This window comes from Phoenix dactylifera, chromosome 7, assembly GCF_051530095.1.
Source record: "Phoenix dactylifera cultivar Ajwa chromosome 7, Ajwa_hap1_PhDact_Kaust_v1.1, whole genome shotgun sequence".
NCBI classification, from domain to species: domain Eukaryota; kingdom Viridiplantae; phylum Streptophyta; class Magnoliopsida; order Arecales; family Arecaceae; genus Phoenix; species Phoenix dactylifera.
Window position 1 is genome coordinate 4,482,248 of NC_143196.1, and position 15,461 is coordinate 4,497,708.

At 36.7% G+C, this 15,461-nt stretch overlaps 1 protein-coding gene across 2 annotated transcripts; it reads left to right on the top strand.

Moving 5' to 3' along the window:
• The first annotated feature begins 21 nt into the window (after nt 1–21).
• Nucleotides 22–14,904, top strand: LOC103705255 (uncharacterized). 2 transcript variants are annotated; one of them, XM_008788905.5, is made up of 15 exons: nt 22–514; nt 618–715; nt 796–896; nt 983–1,061; nt 1,252–1,312; nt 3,239–3,285; nt 3,386–3,478; nt 3,649–3,739; nt 5,137–5,185; nt 8,049–8,165; nt 8,248–8,395; nt 9,088–9,198; nt 9,270–9,338; nt 14,275–14,317; nt 14,432–14,904. In XM_008788905.5, exons 1-15 carry the CDS (start codon nt 457–459, stop codon nt 14,530–14,532), a joined length of 1,266 nt encoding a protein of 421 aa, XP_008787127.1. In that variant the 5' UTR covers nt 22–456; the 3' UTR covers nt 14,533–14,904. The 2 variants fall into 2 exon arrangements, with proteins under 2 accessions (XP_008787127.1, XP_008787128.1); XM_008788906.5 differs by having other exon boundaries at nt 9,106–9,198.
• The last annotated feature ends 557 nt before the right edge of the window (nt 14,905–15,461 follow it).

The window sequence follows — 15,461 nt, forward strand, 5'->3', positions numbered from 1 at the left end:
TCATGGGGTCACCTTCCCCAGAGCTTTACGGTAATAAAGTCTCACAAGGACCCACAGGGAGCCCCCAAAACCTCACCCCTCAAACAGCCAAGATGTTCACAAGGGTTGACGAACGTCATATCCAGGCCCAGTGGGTCCCTATCGAGACCCAACCTGTTTCCCCGCTCTCCATCTCCCCTCACCGCACAGATACCAAGAAGCGGATGGAGCGGAAGGGAACATGTCATGCTCCCGCCTGCGTTCCCCCTCCACCCCTCCATTTATACCCTCTCGATCAGCATTCGCTTCATCCGGGACCAACTCCTCTTTCTCTCTCTCTCTCTCTCTCTCTGTGCAGTGCCCGAATCAAGGGCTCGTTGCTCTCCATTCGGTTCATTGATGGCATGAGTTGATTTGCTTCTGGTGTTATAAAGGTAGCGTATAGAAATTGGAAAAAGAATTAGGAAGGGAGTGGAGATGGGGAGTTCGGAGGAGAGGGTGGTGGCGGTGATCATGGTCGGCGGGCCGACAAAAGGTATGATTTTTTTTCGAGATCCAAAGCGTTAATTTCCTCAAAAATCGGGTTTTTTTTGGTGGCTTTTGTGGTTTCTCAGCTTATTGTTGGGGTTTTTGGTCAGGGACGAGGTTCCGGCCGCTGTCTTTGAACATTCCGAAGCCGTTGTTCCCGTTGGCTGGGCAGCCGATGGTCCATCACCTGATTTCTGCTTGCAGAAGGGTAATCTCAAAGTTCTTTTTCTCTTATGCGTGTGGATTGGTTCTTGAATGCTTTCTTAGAATTTTCTTTGTTTGTATTAGATCCCCAATTTAGCGCAGATATTTCTTATTGGGTTCTACGAGGAGAAGGAATTTGCGCTCTATGTGTCTTCCATATCCAATGAGCTCAGAGTCCCTGTGAGGTACATTTGTTCTCTGCACTGATGTGGTAAAGTGAGAAGCTTGCTTTCTTAAAATGCCATGCTTATTTGTTTAATTGCGGTGTTAGATACTTGAGGGAAGATAAGCCACACGGCTCGGCAGGAGGGCTTTACAACTTCAGAGATTATATCATGGAGGATAACCCGGTTTGGCATCTCTTTCCCTTGGCTGTATACGTTGCTCTCTATGTTTATATTTAGATTAGGGGGAACTGCAGAGATCAATATGTTGTAAATCTCTATGAGTAGCATTCTTCGAAGATTTCATGATAAAATTCTAACATTTTTAATTGAATAATTAGTTGGAGTTCTGATTTGGCCCTCTTTGATGTGGCAGTCTCATGTAGTTTTGCTGAATTGCGATGTTTGTTGTAGCTTCCCACTGCCAGAAATGCTTGGTGAGCCTTTCATATTGCCCTAATGTTCGATATGCTAACATTCATCAGATTTCATTTAACCTTGATATGGTGTCATCCAATATGTATCAAAGCAAGTTGCACATAAGCTGTTGGTAGTATGACATATTCTATTATTTTTTTGGGCCTCTGAATATGGAATTCTACCTCATAATTATCTCAAACTCTAAGGGATTATCTTGGAACATTTTATAAAGGCCAAAGGTAGAATGAAGTGGACTGGCCTTATGGAAGACATTAAAGTATTAATATAAATGTTATCGTTTCTGCAAAAAAAAAAAGAAGAAAAAACAAGAACATTCTATGCCACATCAAGTCCAACAAAACAAATTAAAATGCTACACATTAGTTTTGAGAAGTTCAAGACAAAAAGAACCAAGGTATACAAACAATGCAAATTGGGAAAGACTCATCAAATATCAGTAGTATTATGATTATTTAGCAACTAGAGTGGCTGTAAAAAATCATTGATTAAAAGAAATGGGAAAAAGATTAAAGGCTGCATAGAATCATTCATTAAAAGATATTGGTAGAAATTCCAACTATGTAGGCTATAGCATACTTTGAAAAGCAACTCAAAAATTACAACTGAAAAATGGCAGTCATAACATACTTTTTCTTCTCCTTCCCTCATTTCTTTCCTTTTTCTTCTTTTTACCTTCCTCTTTTCCCTTTTCTTCTTCTTTCCTTCCTTTCTTTCTCTATTTCCTCTTTCTTATTTTTCCCTATTTAGATGGGTTTCGCCGTTTCGGAGTCCCACCCCCTTCCTATTTCCCATTTTCTAACAGGAATGGGATGCGATGGCTGGGACGCCCCCCGTCCTGCGGGGACTTTAAACTGTGGCCAAAACATACTAAGTAGATTTTCCTCACTTTATCTACTGATGCTATCTAAAATTCCTTACTGCCCAAAGTTTTAGCCTTGTATCTTAGAAATTGCCTATTGTATTTATCCGAGGCTTATCTTAGGTATGTTCCTCTTCATTGCCTTATTAGATGACAATGACAGTTCTTACAACTAATACAGATGTTCCCCTTGTTCTAGTGGTATGCTAACATCTTTAATAGATTAATTCTGGTTGTCTACATCACCTGGTCCTGATTGAGACATAATTTTTCCCCACTTCTATATACAAGAACCAAGATAGCAAATCCTTAGATCTAAAATGGCAATTTGTATGCTCAAGTTGAAATTGCACTGTGCATATTGGTTGGATTACATCCTAGACCTTCTATTTCTACATTTTTTTAAAATTAACGTTCACTTTTAATTTTCCATCAGCCAATGCTGTGTCATCTGTAAATATCAAGCATCAAGAAGCCTCCACCAAACTATCAATAGTTCATGTGTATAGAACCCGTGTAAAATGTCCAAAGCTTAAGCCTGATTTATTTTGGTGGGTTCTTTTGGAACTGCACAGATACCCATCAGTTATTTGTTTATTAAACATTATTTCCTACTTTTCTTATATTGATTTAATGGGGATTGCTATATTTTAAAGATTGCTGCATCTACATATGAGAGAAACTTATTGAAACTTTTTAACCTTATTGTAGTTTGTTGTCAAAGGTGTATGCCTGTTCTTCACATTCTGCACCGATGAGTGCTGAGCTGTGCACCTCATTTTGCTAATGCTGACTCATTCAATCTTGGCTTCTGAAACTTTTTTGTTGCATTTTACTGGTGGGGGGGGGGGGGGGGGGGGGATATTTATTGGACTGCTATATCCCATGTCTTGATGGTGGATAAAAAAATTACTTGGATATCTGGCCAGCATTTGATATAAATTGCTTTGCATTGTGACCCATAAGCTTTGACAATTGTGTATCTCTGGAGAAGTCCAATTTGTTAAATTAAAAACTTCTCCTTACTGATTTGCAACTGCACTCTTGCACTTCATGAATGCAGAGGCCCATAAAGGATATGGTGGAATGGGAACACTATTAGTAATAAAGGTGGGAAACACCAGTATAGCTAAATCCAATCCTTAACATTGCTTTTGAAATTCCATTATTCTTCCATATACATAATGTTTTCTTTCTTTTTTGTGTATAGGTATCTGCTGAAGCAGCAAACCAGTTTGGTGAGTTGGTGGCTGATCCTGTCACAAATGAACTGCTGCATTACACAGAGAAACCAGAGACTTTTGTATGTAGACAGTTTCATGATCTTCTTGCTGCTGCTCTTTCTTCTTTATTTCCTTTTATCTGAGATTTTTGCATGTGGCATTTTATTTGGAATTCATGATTTTAAATGTTGCTTTTTGGTTTTCATAGAAGTTGTTGACATCCTCTTTTCATGGCTTGCATGATATGTAGGTAAGTGACCTCATAAACTGTGGTGTATATATTTTTACACCAAATATCTTTACTGCCATCGAGGATGTCTTTATGCAACGGAAAGACAGAGGTAGATAGTAATCTTGCATAGATGTATTTATCTTCTACTACTGTTAAATTATATGTTAAATTTTCTCGACATATACAATTAAATGAATCTTTTCTTACTGTCTCCTCATGATTTTATTATTTCTGTTATTTTCTTGCTTTGCAATATATAGTTACATTAAGGCATCTGTTATTAATAATATACAATTAATAGACTTGTGTTCATGTCATGTCTGCTTTGTATATCTCACATTTGCTTAGGCAATACTTCTGCTGTCCAAGAACACATGTTTCAGTGATTTTTTGGGGGTAACGGTGGAGCGGTGATACTTGTTAATAGTTTACAGTTCATGTATCAGGATAGGGTAGCCAAAAGGCACAGGCAGTTCTCTGTCAGTGGTTTAAAGTGGGACTAGAAGCCATGATACCATATCATGAACCAAATGATGATACTGATCATATATTTATTCACTATATACCACTAGAATCTGTTAGTTAATAAGTACATGTCTACATCATTATTTATTTATTTAAATAAATGGTGTCTTAAATTATTTTTATTAGCACATATCATTGTCTAAAATTTTGGGACTTGCTGTCTTTGACAATCTTTTCTATGTTGCCATGCTTAACCCATGCTAGTGTCTACCATGTCATAACTTGAAATTGATGGCACCATGTGATTACTCTTCTGGGATATAATTTCCATATTTCCATCCTCATACTGTAGCAGTGAGAGCTAGAGATGCAAACTTACAAATACAGGTTGTTGGATGATATGATCATCTGCACTTTTTGCATGAATTTCAATTGAGGATTACAAGAGTATTGGGTGTGTGTTGGGATAAATTGATTTTATATGCATAGAATTAATCAACCTCTCTACTAGTTATATATTACCATAGGGCAATGTGTAAATGGGAGCTGAGGGCATTGAGGTAAATTGATTTATGCTTTCAAACACAACTTGCTGAGTCATTACATAAAAAATCATGATTTATGAGAGTAGATATCTTCTTAAGGATACTTTCTGATGGGTGGTGGACCTGGTTAATTTTCTATCCAAGTCCGATCCTACCTTGAATTGCTACAAAAAATTGTAAATATTTAAGAAAGAGGCTGAAGGACTAAGTTGTATGGCAACATTATATGGTTATAGGTGATGCTTTATGGATATTATCAATTCAAGAACCTTATCAAGTAACATAAATTAGCAATTCAGTTGCATGGCTAATCATGAAGCCTTAATTTTTACAATAACTTGAAATCGATGATTTTCAATTTTTGTAGTTAAATTCTTCAATTTCTAACCAGTGATAGTTTTAAGATTAAACAGTTTTGTTCTGTTCATTTTGTTTATATAATCTAAAAACATGATATGTACAAGAAGCTTATTGTTATTGAATATAATCTTTTCAGCTAATTTGCGTCGTGCAACCAGCTTTGAAGCTCTCCAATCAGCGGCAAAGTATGAACTCTGCTACCTTTACACTCTTTAGCTTATTACATTTTTTCACGCAATTTTTAGGTTTTTGGAGACATTCATTTACCTTACATGAATGAGCTTGACTATAAATGACTGATTTCTCAGTTCATGTTATATTCTTACACCCTTATTATTAGAATTAAGATATTTAATTTGGATCGTTGAACCTAGTGTTATTTAATAAACTTATTCTGGGAGATTTTATTTTGCAACATTTAAGATGTTATGCATTTACTTTTATTTCTCCTTTTATGCACTCATAATTATCTTGGACAAAGGCATTCATAATGTTCCAGGGAGGCTCTGACTGACATTGCCTTCTCTTCAACTGCTTTTCAATTGGCATAGTTGATACTAAATGCTTCTAATCTGCTGTTAAAAAATTATTCCTATATTGCGAGCATTCAGCTTGCATTCTTTTCTTTATGCTAAAATGCTAGTTGTTGGTCATGCCGGCCTGAAGTGTTATATATAGTCAATTGTAAATCTAGTGATATATTTTAACATACTGATGGATGTATTAAGCTTTTTCTAAAAATATAATATGATTATACATCAATTAAGGAGGTCTAAGTTGCATAATTTGGGTTCCTTCATATGCTGATTAAATAATAAAAAGATGCCAAGCATTCTAATAATATGATGCTTTTCACTTGTGAAAAATATGGAAGCTGGTACTTCCATTTTATATACAACCTTTGGGCTTCCATACATGGAACATTGGTTATCAATAGGTCTGCTTATTGGTATAGCATATTTGCTGTAGCTTGGAGCTCATATCAATAGCCAATTATAAAATACTAGATAATTTAGATTGACTAGTTAACTCATCAAGCAGATTGAAAGCCACTGGAAAGCTGGTTATGGGTGACTAACTTGATTATTTATTTGTTTCTGAAGCCTGAGAAGATATGACTGGATCATATGGCTGCACAAAATTGTGAAATATAAAGGACAAAAAAAGTCTCCATGAATTGGGCAAATTTGATGACTTATTCAATGCTAATGTGACTAAGATGATGAGGATGGAGGAACTAGATGACATTGGAACTACCAAACCAGATGCTGTGGAAGAAATGGTTCAGGACTGTAGGTTTCTGATATCCCATCATCTCCTTCAGATGTTTATTCATAGAAAGAAGCTGAATATCTGTAAAGGGGAGATAGTCATAGGGCAGATCATTAAGTAATAGGATCGTGTTGGCCAAGGAACAAGCCAAGGGCAACAAAGTAGAAAATGATGCATGCAGAAGATAAAGCTGGACTGGAGTGTGTCAAACACTGTGAGTGAAACATGGCTCATGTACAAATTCTCAAGTAGGTCTCAGAAGAAACTAGAGAACTATCAGCAAACATGGGGATAGAGCTTGAGAAGTTGAACATCTAGAAACGCGTATCTTATAACCAACATCCACTGTAAGTTGTAGTGGAACAGAGAAACCAATAAAAGCAAAACAGAGGTCAACCTAAATCATCCTTTAAATAAATATTACAAACTTAATGTAAAATTTGCGGTTATAATGTTGAGTTTGCCATTTTAGGTAATATGATTGGACAAACTGAAAGGAACTCAACTTGTTTTAAAGAGGAAAATGGGTGATCCATGGCTGTTGGTTGACGAAAGGTGGTCTTTAAGATGCTTTCAAGGGTGACAATAGATTCTTAAGTGGTCCAAGCAAAGTCTGATTGGAAAAGGAATCAGGAACATTATTCACCTACTTAGAAGGTAGCACTTTGATTGTCGGAAACTAGATAGATGATTTTGTAGGATGATGGGACTTGAAGAATCAGATATAAAGCCCCAAGGATTTTCTTGATTCTAAAAGGAACTTTTAAAAGTTCTCTGGTCCATAATCTCAAGGATCTTTTATCTTTTCGCAGGGCAACTCCAAGAAGTGCATTGCACAAACAATGACAGTGCTATCCGGTGGTTTAGATGCTTACGGTTGGATTCTCTCTCCTAGAATATCTTGAAGTTAATGTGAGCAACATAGTGAAGTGATTCTTGGTTCTAATATGAGGTGCCTTGAGCAAATGATGAAAAGTTCATCTGAACTAGATTAAGCAACTATTTTGGTGTGTGATAACCCATATGTACACTTATTATGGGTTCTCTCATATGTTTATAAGATGCAAAATACATGAGTATTTCATACAAAATATTTTGCTGGTGTCAATCTGTTGTACAGCTGTTCCTCTGGTTTATTTTGTTTATCAGCTAGCTTTAGTTGTTAGTGCCTGTTTTTTTGTTTGCTCGTTGACTAGCAACGTGGTGCTCATTCATGTGATATTTATGGTCCTTATCCAATTTATCCACCCAAAATAAGAAAAGGAAAACAGTTCACTTCTATCTAGGAAAGAAAGCTAGGGAGTAGGAGGGAACCGCAAATTATAATGGCAGTCAGCAAGATTCTAGTATCAGTAAAGTAATTCCATTTCATTCAAGCAGATAAATATAGTGAATTGGCAACATGAAGACCAGTTTTCAGATATTGATAAATAATTTTGTAATGAAACAAACAAATAATTTTGACTTTCGAGATTTGCAATATCTTGCAAACAGTTTGTGGATTACCTTGTTCATTACAGTATGTGGAGTGATATGTTCTTATGCCTCTAAATCATTTAGTGCTTTCTATTTGAAGTTCTAAAGTATATCTTTGTGCTAGAGAAGCTTTTTTTATGTTCAAACTTACAAAATTGGTTTCATTCTTTAACATATATCATTAGATCTTTTGGATAAATAAGTTTGTAGTTTCTGGATATTTCATTACAGCAAATTCCCTTTTTTCTCCCAAATGCTAGATTTCCTCGATATATCAATGCTGAAATTTGTTTTTGACAGGGCTCTTCCTCCAGACTATGTTAGGCTGGATCAGGATATCCTGTCTCCTCTTGCTGGGAAGAAAGAGCTCTATACCTATGAAACACTTGATTTCTGGGAACAAATCAAGACTCCAGGGTCAAAAACCATCTATATGCAATTGTCCTTTTTGTTTGCATTAAATTATCTATAACCAAATCTGCATTTGTATGATTTTTAGGATGTCTTTGAAATGTTCCGGCTTGTACCTCTCACAATTTCGTCATACTTCCCCTCAGCTTCTAGCAGCAGGGGATGATGCCAGAAGTGCCACTGTCATTGGTGATGTTTATATTCATCCATCAGCTAAAGTACACCCAAGTGCCAAGGTATTTTTCTCATTACATTTTAACTTGTGCATCAATGATGTTCCTTCAATCCATTCCTTAATATTTTTTTGCGGATGAAAAGGGTGGAGGGCTGACATCATGTTGGCATCAGTAGCTCTAGGGTGTTTGTTATAAGATTTGAAGAGGAGGTTGCTGACACAGGATGCAGCTCTAAAATGGTAAAGAAGAGGTTATATAGCTCCATATGTTTGAGCAAAGATATTTTGGTTCTAGCAATAGAAGCGGTAATATAATTACAATTTTTCTTAATCTGCAGTAGCACATGGAGTAAATTTGTGCCAGACATATTGTTATAAGCTTATCTTTCATGGTTCTTTCGTAAATTTTATAAAGATCTGTCAATACAAACCCCGATGAAAATGATTGCTCGGAAGCAGTCTATGTAAAAGTTATCTAACCGTCTGTGCACATGTTCATTTGTATTCATGTGTCGAACATATACAATAAGACCAAGTGGGGAAAAATGAACTAAAAAGTAATGTTAATATTCAGAGTGTCACTTCTTGGCGATATTATAACTCCGATTACTTGGCTTATAAACCACTGGACCTCTCTCTGGATACATAATAGTGATTGGAACCTCTTATGCAGTTTACTGATTCTTTAATTTAGTAACCATGTTATGTAATTTCATTTTGTTGACTGGCTGTGTATCTTACCAACTGATGAAGCTGTGGATTCCGGAACAGATTGGCCCTAATGTCTCAATTTCAGCAAATGCTCGTATCGGGGCTGGTGTGAGACTCATCAGTTGTATCATTCTAGATGATGTTGAAATTAAGGTAATATTTGGAATGGGTAGTGCATCATATTCTCCTCCAAATCTGCTATTAATAATTATTGTTCTTGACAGGAAAATGCAGTTGTTATACATGCCATCATTGGGTGGAAGTCTTCTATTGGGAAATGGTCACGAGTACAGGCAAGCTTCCTTCTGTTACTGTCTTTTTTACCTCCTTTTCGTCCAGGAGAATATAATCTCAGATGCCATCCTTTGTACATGGTTGGTGCTCAGTTTTGTTTCTTTAGGGCTGGAAATATGGAGATGATCAAAAGTCTGGAAATAATAATGCAGATTGCCTCTTTACTTCAAGCTGGTTGCATATTCAAGTGTTTGAATTTTCATAGTTAGATACAAAATTACTTTTCGGATGTCATTTCCAAGTTACGTTGCACTATGGATAATTGTCTTATTTGATCCCATCGTCCTCTACGAGGAACAATATTTTTTTTCTTAATATTTCAACAATGAAATGGCTCATTGGTTGCTCATCATTGGATTGTTTGACTACACCTTACAAAAATAGTGACTTACTCTACTCTGAAATAAATTAAAATAATTTACATTAGTTATAAATATAACCAAAATCTTTATTCCTTCTACTTTTATTTGTCAATGTTCCTACCAAGGATGAAACCTCTATTCAATGCTAGCTTTTCCAGACCCTCTTTCTTAGCTTCTGTTCAGGTTTTACCAGTAATTCCTATCCATTTTTCCTGACTCTCCAGGGTAAAAAGTTTTGTCAATCTTCTCATAGTTATGTCTGAGGTTCATTGGTCATATGGACGATTGGAGCTTTTGGGTCCTGAAGCCTTTTCAAAGATGCTCTTTCAGGTCCTTTTAGTCTTCCACTGATAGTGAATTTCCAGTAAAACTTTGGCTTACATTTGGATCATGTTGCACTTTTAGGTTTGATCTTTTATCCTGAATAGTCTCTATTAGACAGTCTCTCATCCGTTGCAACAAGATCTGCAACCTTCTCTGATCCTTTTCTATCAGTTTTTGCAATTTGCTAAGCAATGAAGCAAAGACAAACAAGATGGCAGAAATCAGAATCTGCGGTGATACCAGATTACCAAGATCAGTGTCCTGTGGGCATTTGGAAGTAAAGACAGGTTTTTTTATAAAAGAAAAGTTGTGGAGTATTTTGATGTAAGAATATACATATCTAATATAGTATGTCACAAATTAGTAAGATTGGTAGGAAGATAAAAATAATATTTTCCTGATTGCTCCCTTTCCCTAAATTACACCAATTATATTGATTTGTGGAATTATAATAACTTTCGGATTTTAGGCTTATGTGAATCATGTTCCTCAACTAGTTTGAAGACCTTTGAATTTTTTGCGGATGTGAAATTTTTTACAATTTTCTAGTTTAGAATCGTTGTCCTTCCACTTGATCTAATGGAATGTTGCTTCTTGCTCTTTCCTGAATCTATTAAGAGAACATTCAAAGAATAGGAGGCAAGGGAAGTAAATGGTTGTTAAAAATTTCCAGGGAGCATTAATTAGCACCTTATGTTTGTTGAAGGAAGCTCCAAGGATATTGTAAGCTGGCGACTGCATTGTTTGTTAAAGACTCATTTCTTCATTCATACACACGCAAATGCTAATAACATGCTTGAGTTCTTTTGCTACAGCAGGGGCAGGGACGATACACTTAAATGTTAACTCATCCTTATTTTGATTGTTTTATCCTCTTCTTCAGGAACTGTGGTGGTTGTGTATATGTTTTTCCAGCTCCTAATACTTCTCTACTTGGTGAAATGCAATAGAGAATGACCACATCAATCAGCTTATAATTGTTTGATCATTAGCATAACCATTACCAACAACCTTAGCCCATGTACACTAACAACTTTTTGAAACATTCTTTACCATTGGTCATGAGGAAAAGTGGGTAAAGGTTTTGCTTTCATTAGAGGCAAATATCTTGTGATGTAGATGAGAGCCAGGAGGCACACAATGAGATCCGGTAGTCCTGGTGGACAGGATGGAGCCACAGGGTCCATGATCCCCCAATATTTTCAGATATACTTTGAAGTAGCTGTATAAAATTCCTTATGGCCCCATACCCCCCCCCCCCCCCCCCCCCAAACACACACACACACAAAAAAAAAAAAAAAAAAAAAAACAAGCGCACACAATTTTCGCATAATTTCCTCTTCTCTATATATATTTAGCTTCTTAATTTCCACTCTTTTTGGTGGCTACACTCCTTATCCAATTGACTTGGGACTCTTATTCCATCCATTCCATAGTATCTTTATTAAATCCCAAGCATTAATTGCCATTTAAACATGGGCATGTAAGGACAATAAACAGACTCCATTAAATATTAAAATCTAAAAGCTGATGGTAGAGATTGGAAGATGTTATTATCACAGGCAATGTTTGGGCAGGAACCTCTTAAGCATAATCGGTAAATACTATTTATTTCAGATACTATATAAGGCAACCTGATAAAACTTTTAACAACGTTATGAACTAAACTAGATTAAGAGGGGGGAAGAAAATCTGATAGAATAACAAAATAGACTTTCTAGTTCAACATCAAAAAGGTATGCTCCTTTTATGTAGAATTTCAAATTTTTATTTTCTAGGACAGTGCTGCTAGACCCACTATTATTTATATGTTCTTATTATTAATCTTTGATATCCAAATCATGAATAGTTAGATAATTTGATTTACCTTTTTTCTCCAAGGAACATACGTTTATATTGTTTATCCACTTTTATGTAGCATTTTTGTGTAATGCTTAATATTTAATGTGTTTTGTTGTAGTAAATTTAATCTTTGATTTTATAAAGCAGAAACACAACCCCAACAAATATTTAATTTTCATGTTTCTTAGGAAGTTAATATTCATATATCTTGACTTTTTAATGAAATTATCATTTAGGCTTTTATTTTTGATAATGAATTTAGTATGACCCCCCACCCAACAAATAAATCCTGATTCCATCCCTGCTTGTGAACCACACCGTCCAAGTGCGATTCACCAGAGTTGTTGAATCTTTGTGGTACGTGACTGTATTTATCATGGGACAATTGGCTCATGGTGCAATCTAGACTGGTTTCCCTACCAAGGGCCATATTCTTTATTAAACTTTTCTTATATAGTTCCTCATGACTGCTTTCCTGAATATTCTTCAGATTTTCAACACAATATCAAAGGTCATGTCTAGCTTTGGTTGTAAATAAACATCCCGATCTTATACATAGAGGAATAGATATTGGAAACATAAATATAATTTTCTGGTCATGACAAGAAGCACACTGTCAATTGAAACAGATGTGAGATGCTTTACTCGTCTATGTATAGTTGGATTTTGAAGTGCTCCAAGTTCATCCTTGTCCAGGCTCCCTGGTCAAAGCAAGCTCTCCCAATTCTTCAGGTTTTTCTACAATCCAACCCTTTACCCTTTTGTCCCAACTTGACAGTTGAGATCCAAAACCATTCCTGTTGATCCTTTACCTCTTTCTTTTTGTGCTCATTATCCAGAGCTCTATGTATCTCAACTAGTTGCAACTCTTCATCCTATATTTGTGTTTACTACACTTTTTTCTTCACAAAGTAAATTTTAATTGTGCTTACATACACCTCAGTGGTTCTCATCTCTGCCATTCTCATATCACATGCAACCTTCATATTATTAACAAAGTGATTGTAACCAAGGATTCACAAAACTGAAGTATGGGCCTGTAGTGGTCACCGGCAGGTAAAATACGCGCTGCAGTATAGGCCCTTACCAACACAGGCTGCCAGCTGGCACGGCTAGTAACCTATGTCTATATAAACCAGCACTGTCCACACTGCTGGTTCTTGAATTCTTATCTTAACAAAAATTATTTACTATTAAAATAATATCTTCCAAGGTGCCATAGTTACATATAATGATACCAAGTTAGATCTCCACTCTGCCCATTTGGCTGTAATCCTGATTGATATTGTCTTTGCCCATCTCCAGTTTCTTGCCATTTTAAATTTGAAATTTCACGACCACTACGTGTTGTAACTAATTTATTTGAATGTCCTACTTAATCGATAGATTCATTAATTTTAAAAATCAGAAAAAAGTGGTTCATTAATGATTTGTAGATTGTGAAGACCTCTCTTATCATAACCATCAATTGCTTGATAAAATAAAATTAGGATAAAAATTGTGTCCCTCATAATCAGGGAACGCCAAACCAATTCGAACTGAATTGTTCGACTTTTCCTGAACCAAAAAGACACCGACTCGGGATAGTTCGGCCATGCTGGTTGGTTCGGCCTATAAAAGTTCCCCTCCCCCCTCCAACAACTTCTCTCGAAGACCTATCATACCCTAGCTCCTTTAAGCTGCTCCCCCCCCCCCCCTCCTCTCTCTCCCCAATGGGTTTTCTTGATGATGCCCTAGTTTCGAAGTCCTGATGACTTCCTTTAGTTGCTCTCTCTCTCGACATTAGCTGCCGCTGACAAGGTACGCCCCTCCCACTCTCTCTCACACTCTCTCTTTCTCCCTCTCCCTCCTCTTTGGCAGCTCTAGTCAACCCCCTTCGGCCCCCTCCTCCTCCCTCCTCCCCCCCCCCCCCCCCCAACCCGCCCCGCCCTTCCACCCTCCCTCTCCATAGGCCCCTCTCTCTCCCCTTCTCCCTCTCCTCCCTCCCCCTAGCAATGCATGTAGGATCGGTATGATAAGGGCCGATACCATACCGAACTGGTTGCCGGTCTACACAACCTTTGGTACCATGTCAGCATACCCTGCTCATAATGTAAGTATCTATATCCATTGGTTTGTTTTCAGAAAAATACAGCAACTCATTTCTTTCCTGCGTAATTTTCGATGTTATCACTCTAATTTTAGGGGGCTATCCTCTCCATCCACCAAATTAATGACAACCCATCTGCCAAATTTTTAATCTCTATTTGATTGGCACAACCCCTTAAAACTTAAGAAATGCTTACAGCAGATATTGCTTAGTATGCATATGAGTTTTGTTGGGTTTATGTGGCCTCTGAATTTAATCATCTCTGCAATTGTTGCATATTGTCTTTTTTGGTCTTTCAAATTTGACTATGCATTGCAGGGTGAGGGAGACTACAATGCCAAACTTGGGATTACAATCCTTGGTACTTTCTTGCTTTTCCTTGTCTGCTCTTCTATAGTTATTACATATGTGGAAGAAATGTTCAAGATTTTTGGTTTAGCAACTCACACGTTTTCCTTTTTTTGGCTAATTTCAGGAGAAGCTGGGTCAGTTGAAGACGAAGTTGTGGTGATTAACAGCATCGTCCTCCCAAATAAAACGCTCAATATTAGTGTACAAGAAGAAATCATTCTATAGTATATTTTCATACAGTCAGAAATAAGGTCTCCATGCCATAGGATTTAGCTCCTTTTTTTTTTTAATATACTACTGTCCCATATTGGGTCCTTTTTTTTCTTTGACCATCTGAGTGCTATTAAGTAGTTTAATAGGTTGATATCCTAAAATTAAAGCCTTAATTTTCCTGCTACTTATAAAGCTGTGAAATTGCTGCTCAGGTATACCATTGCATTAGTGAACAAATAGAAGCAGAGCATGGTCTGTGAGGTCTCCATGTCTTGATGTGTGGATGATAAATGTAGTTTTGCTAGCTAGATGTGCACTTTCAGCTCTGTAAATTTTTATCCCCTTGTGATGTCTTGGATGGTGTTATCCTATTATCTTTCCAAATTCTTCGGAAAGGAACTCATATCTGCTTTAAATATTTGCTATCAATTTTTCTTCTAATTAAACTTCACCTGGATTTTCTCCCAAATTCCAATTGTTTCAAACAAGTGGTACTTGCCTTTTGGAATGGTTGAAACACCAGAAGATTTTGGAGGCTGATGTGACAGTAAAATTTTACTTGTTCCAGTGTATTCTGGAGGCTCATGCTCACATCTCCCTTCCAGAGTAGATGAGGTGCAATTTCAGAACGGTGTTAATAACAGGCACAAGTTGTGGTTCCACTGGAGTTGTTGGATATTTCGTTTCTACTATAATATTTGGATTGCTTCTCTCATGTGTGAGCTTTAGACAGTCTTTGTATTGTTGGTCATCTTTGTATGCTCAAGCCATTTATTGGTGGTTAGAAAGCAGAAGACGGTTCTGGCAAGAAGTGTGAGAACTCTAGTAGTTGGCCCCCCTGAAAGCAACAAGCAAAAGGCATGTGTGATGAACATGAGGCAAAAAAAAAAAAAAACTCTTGTTTTGGGAATTCTCAGTTCTCAATTTTATGGAATTTTTGA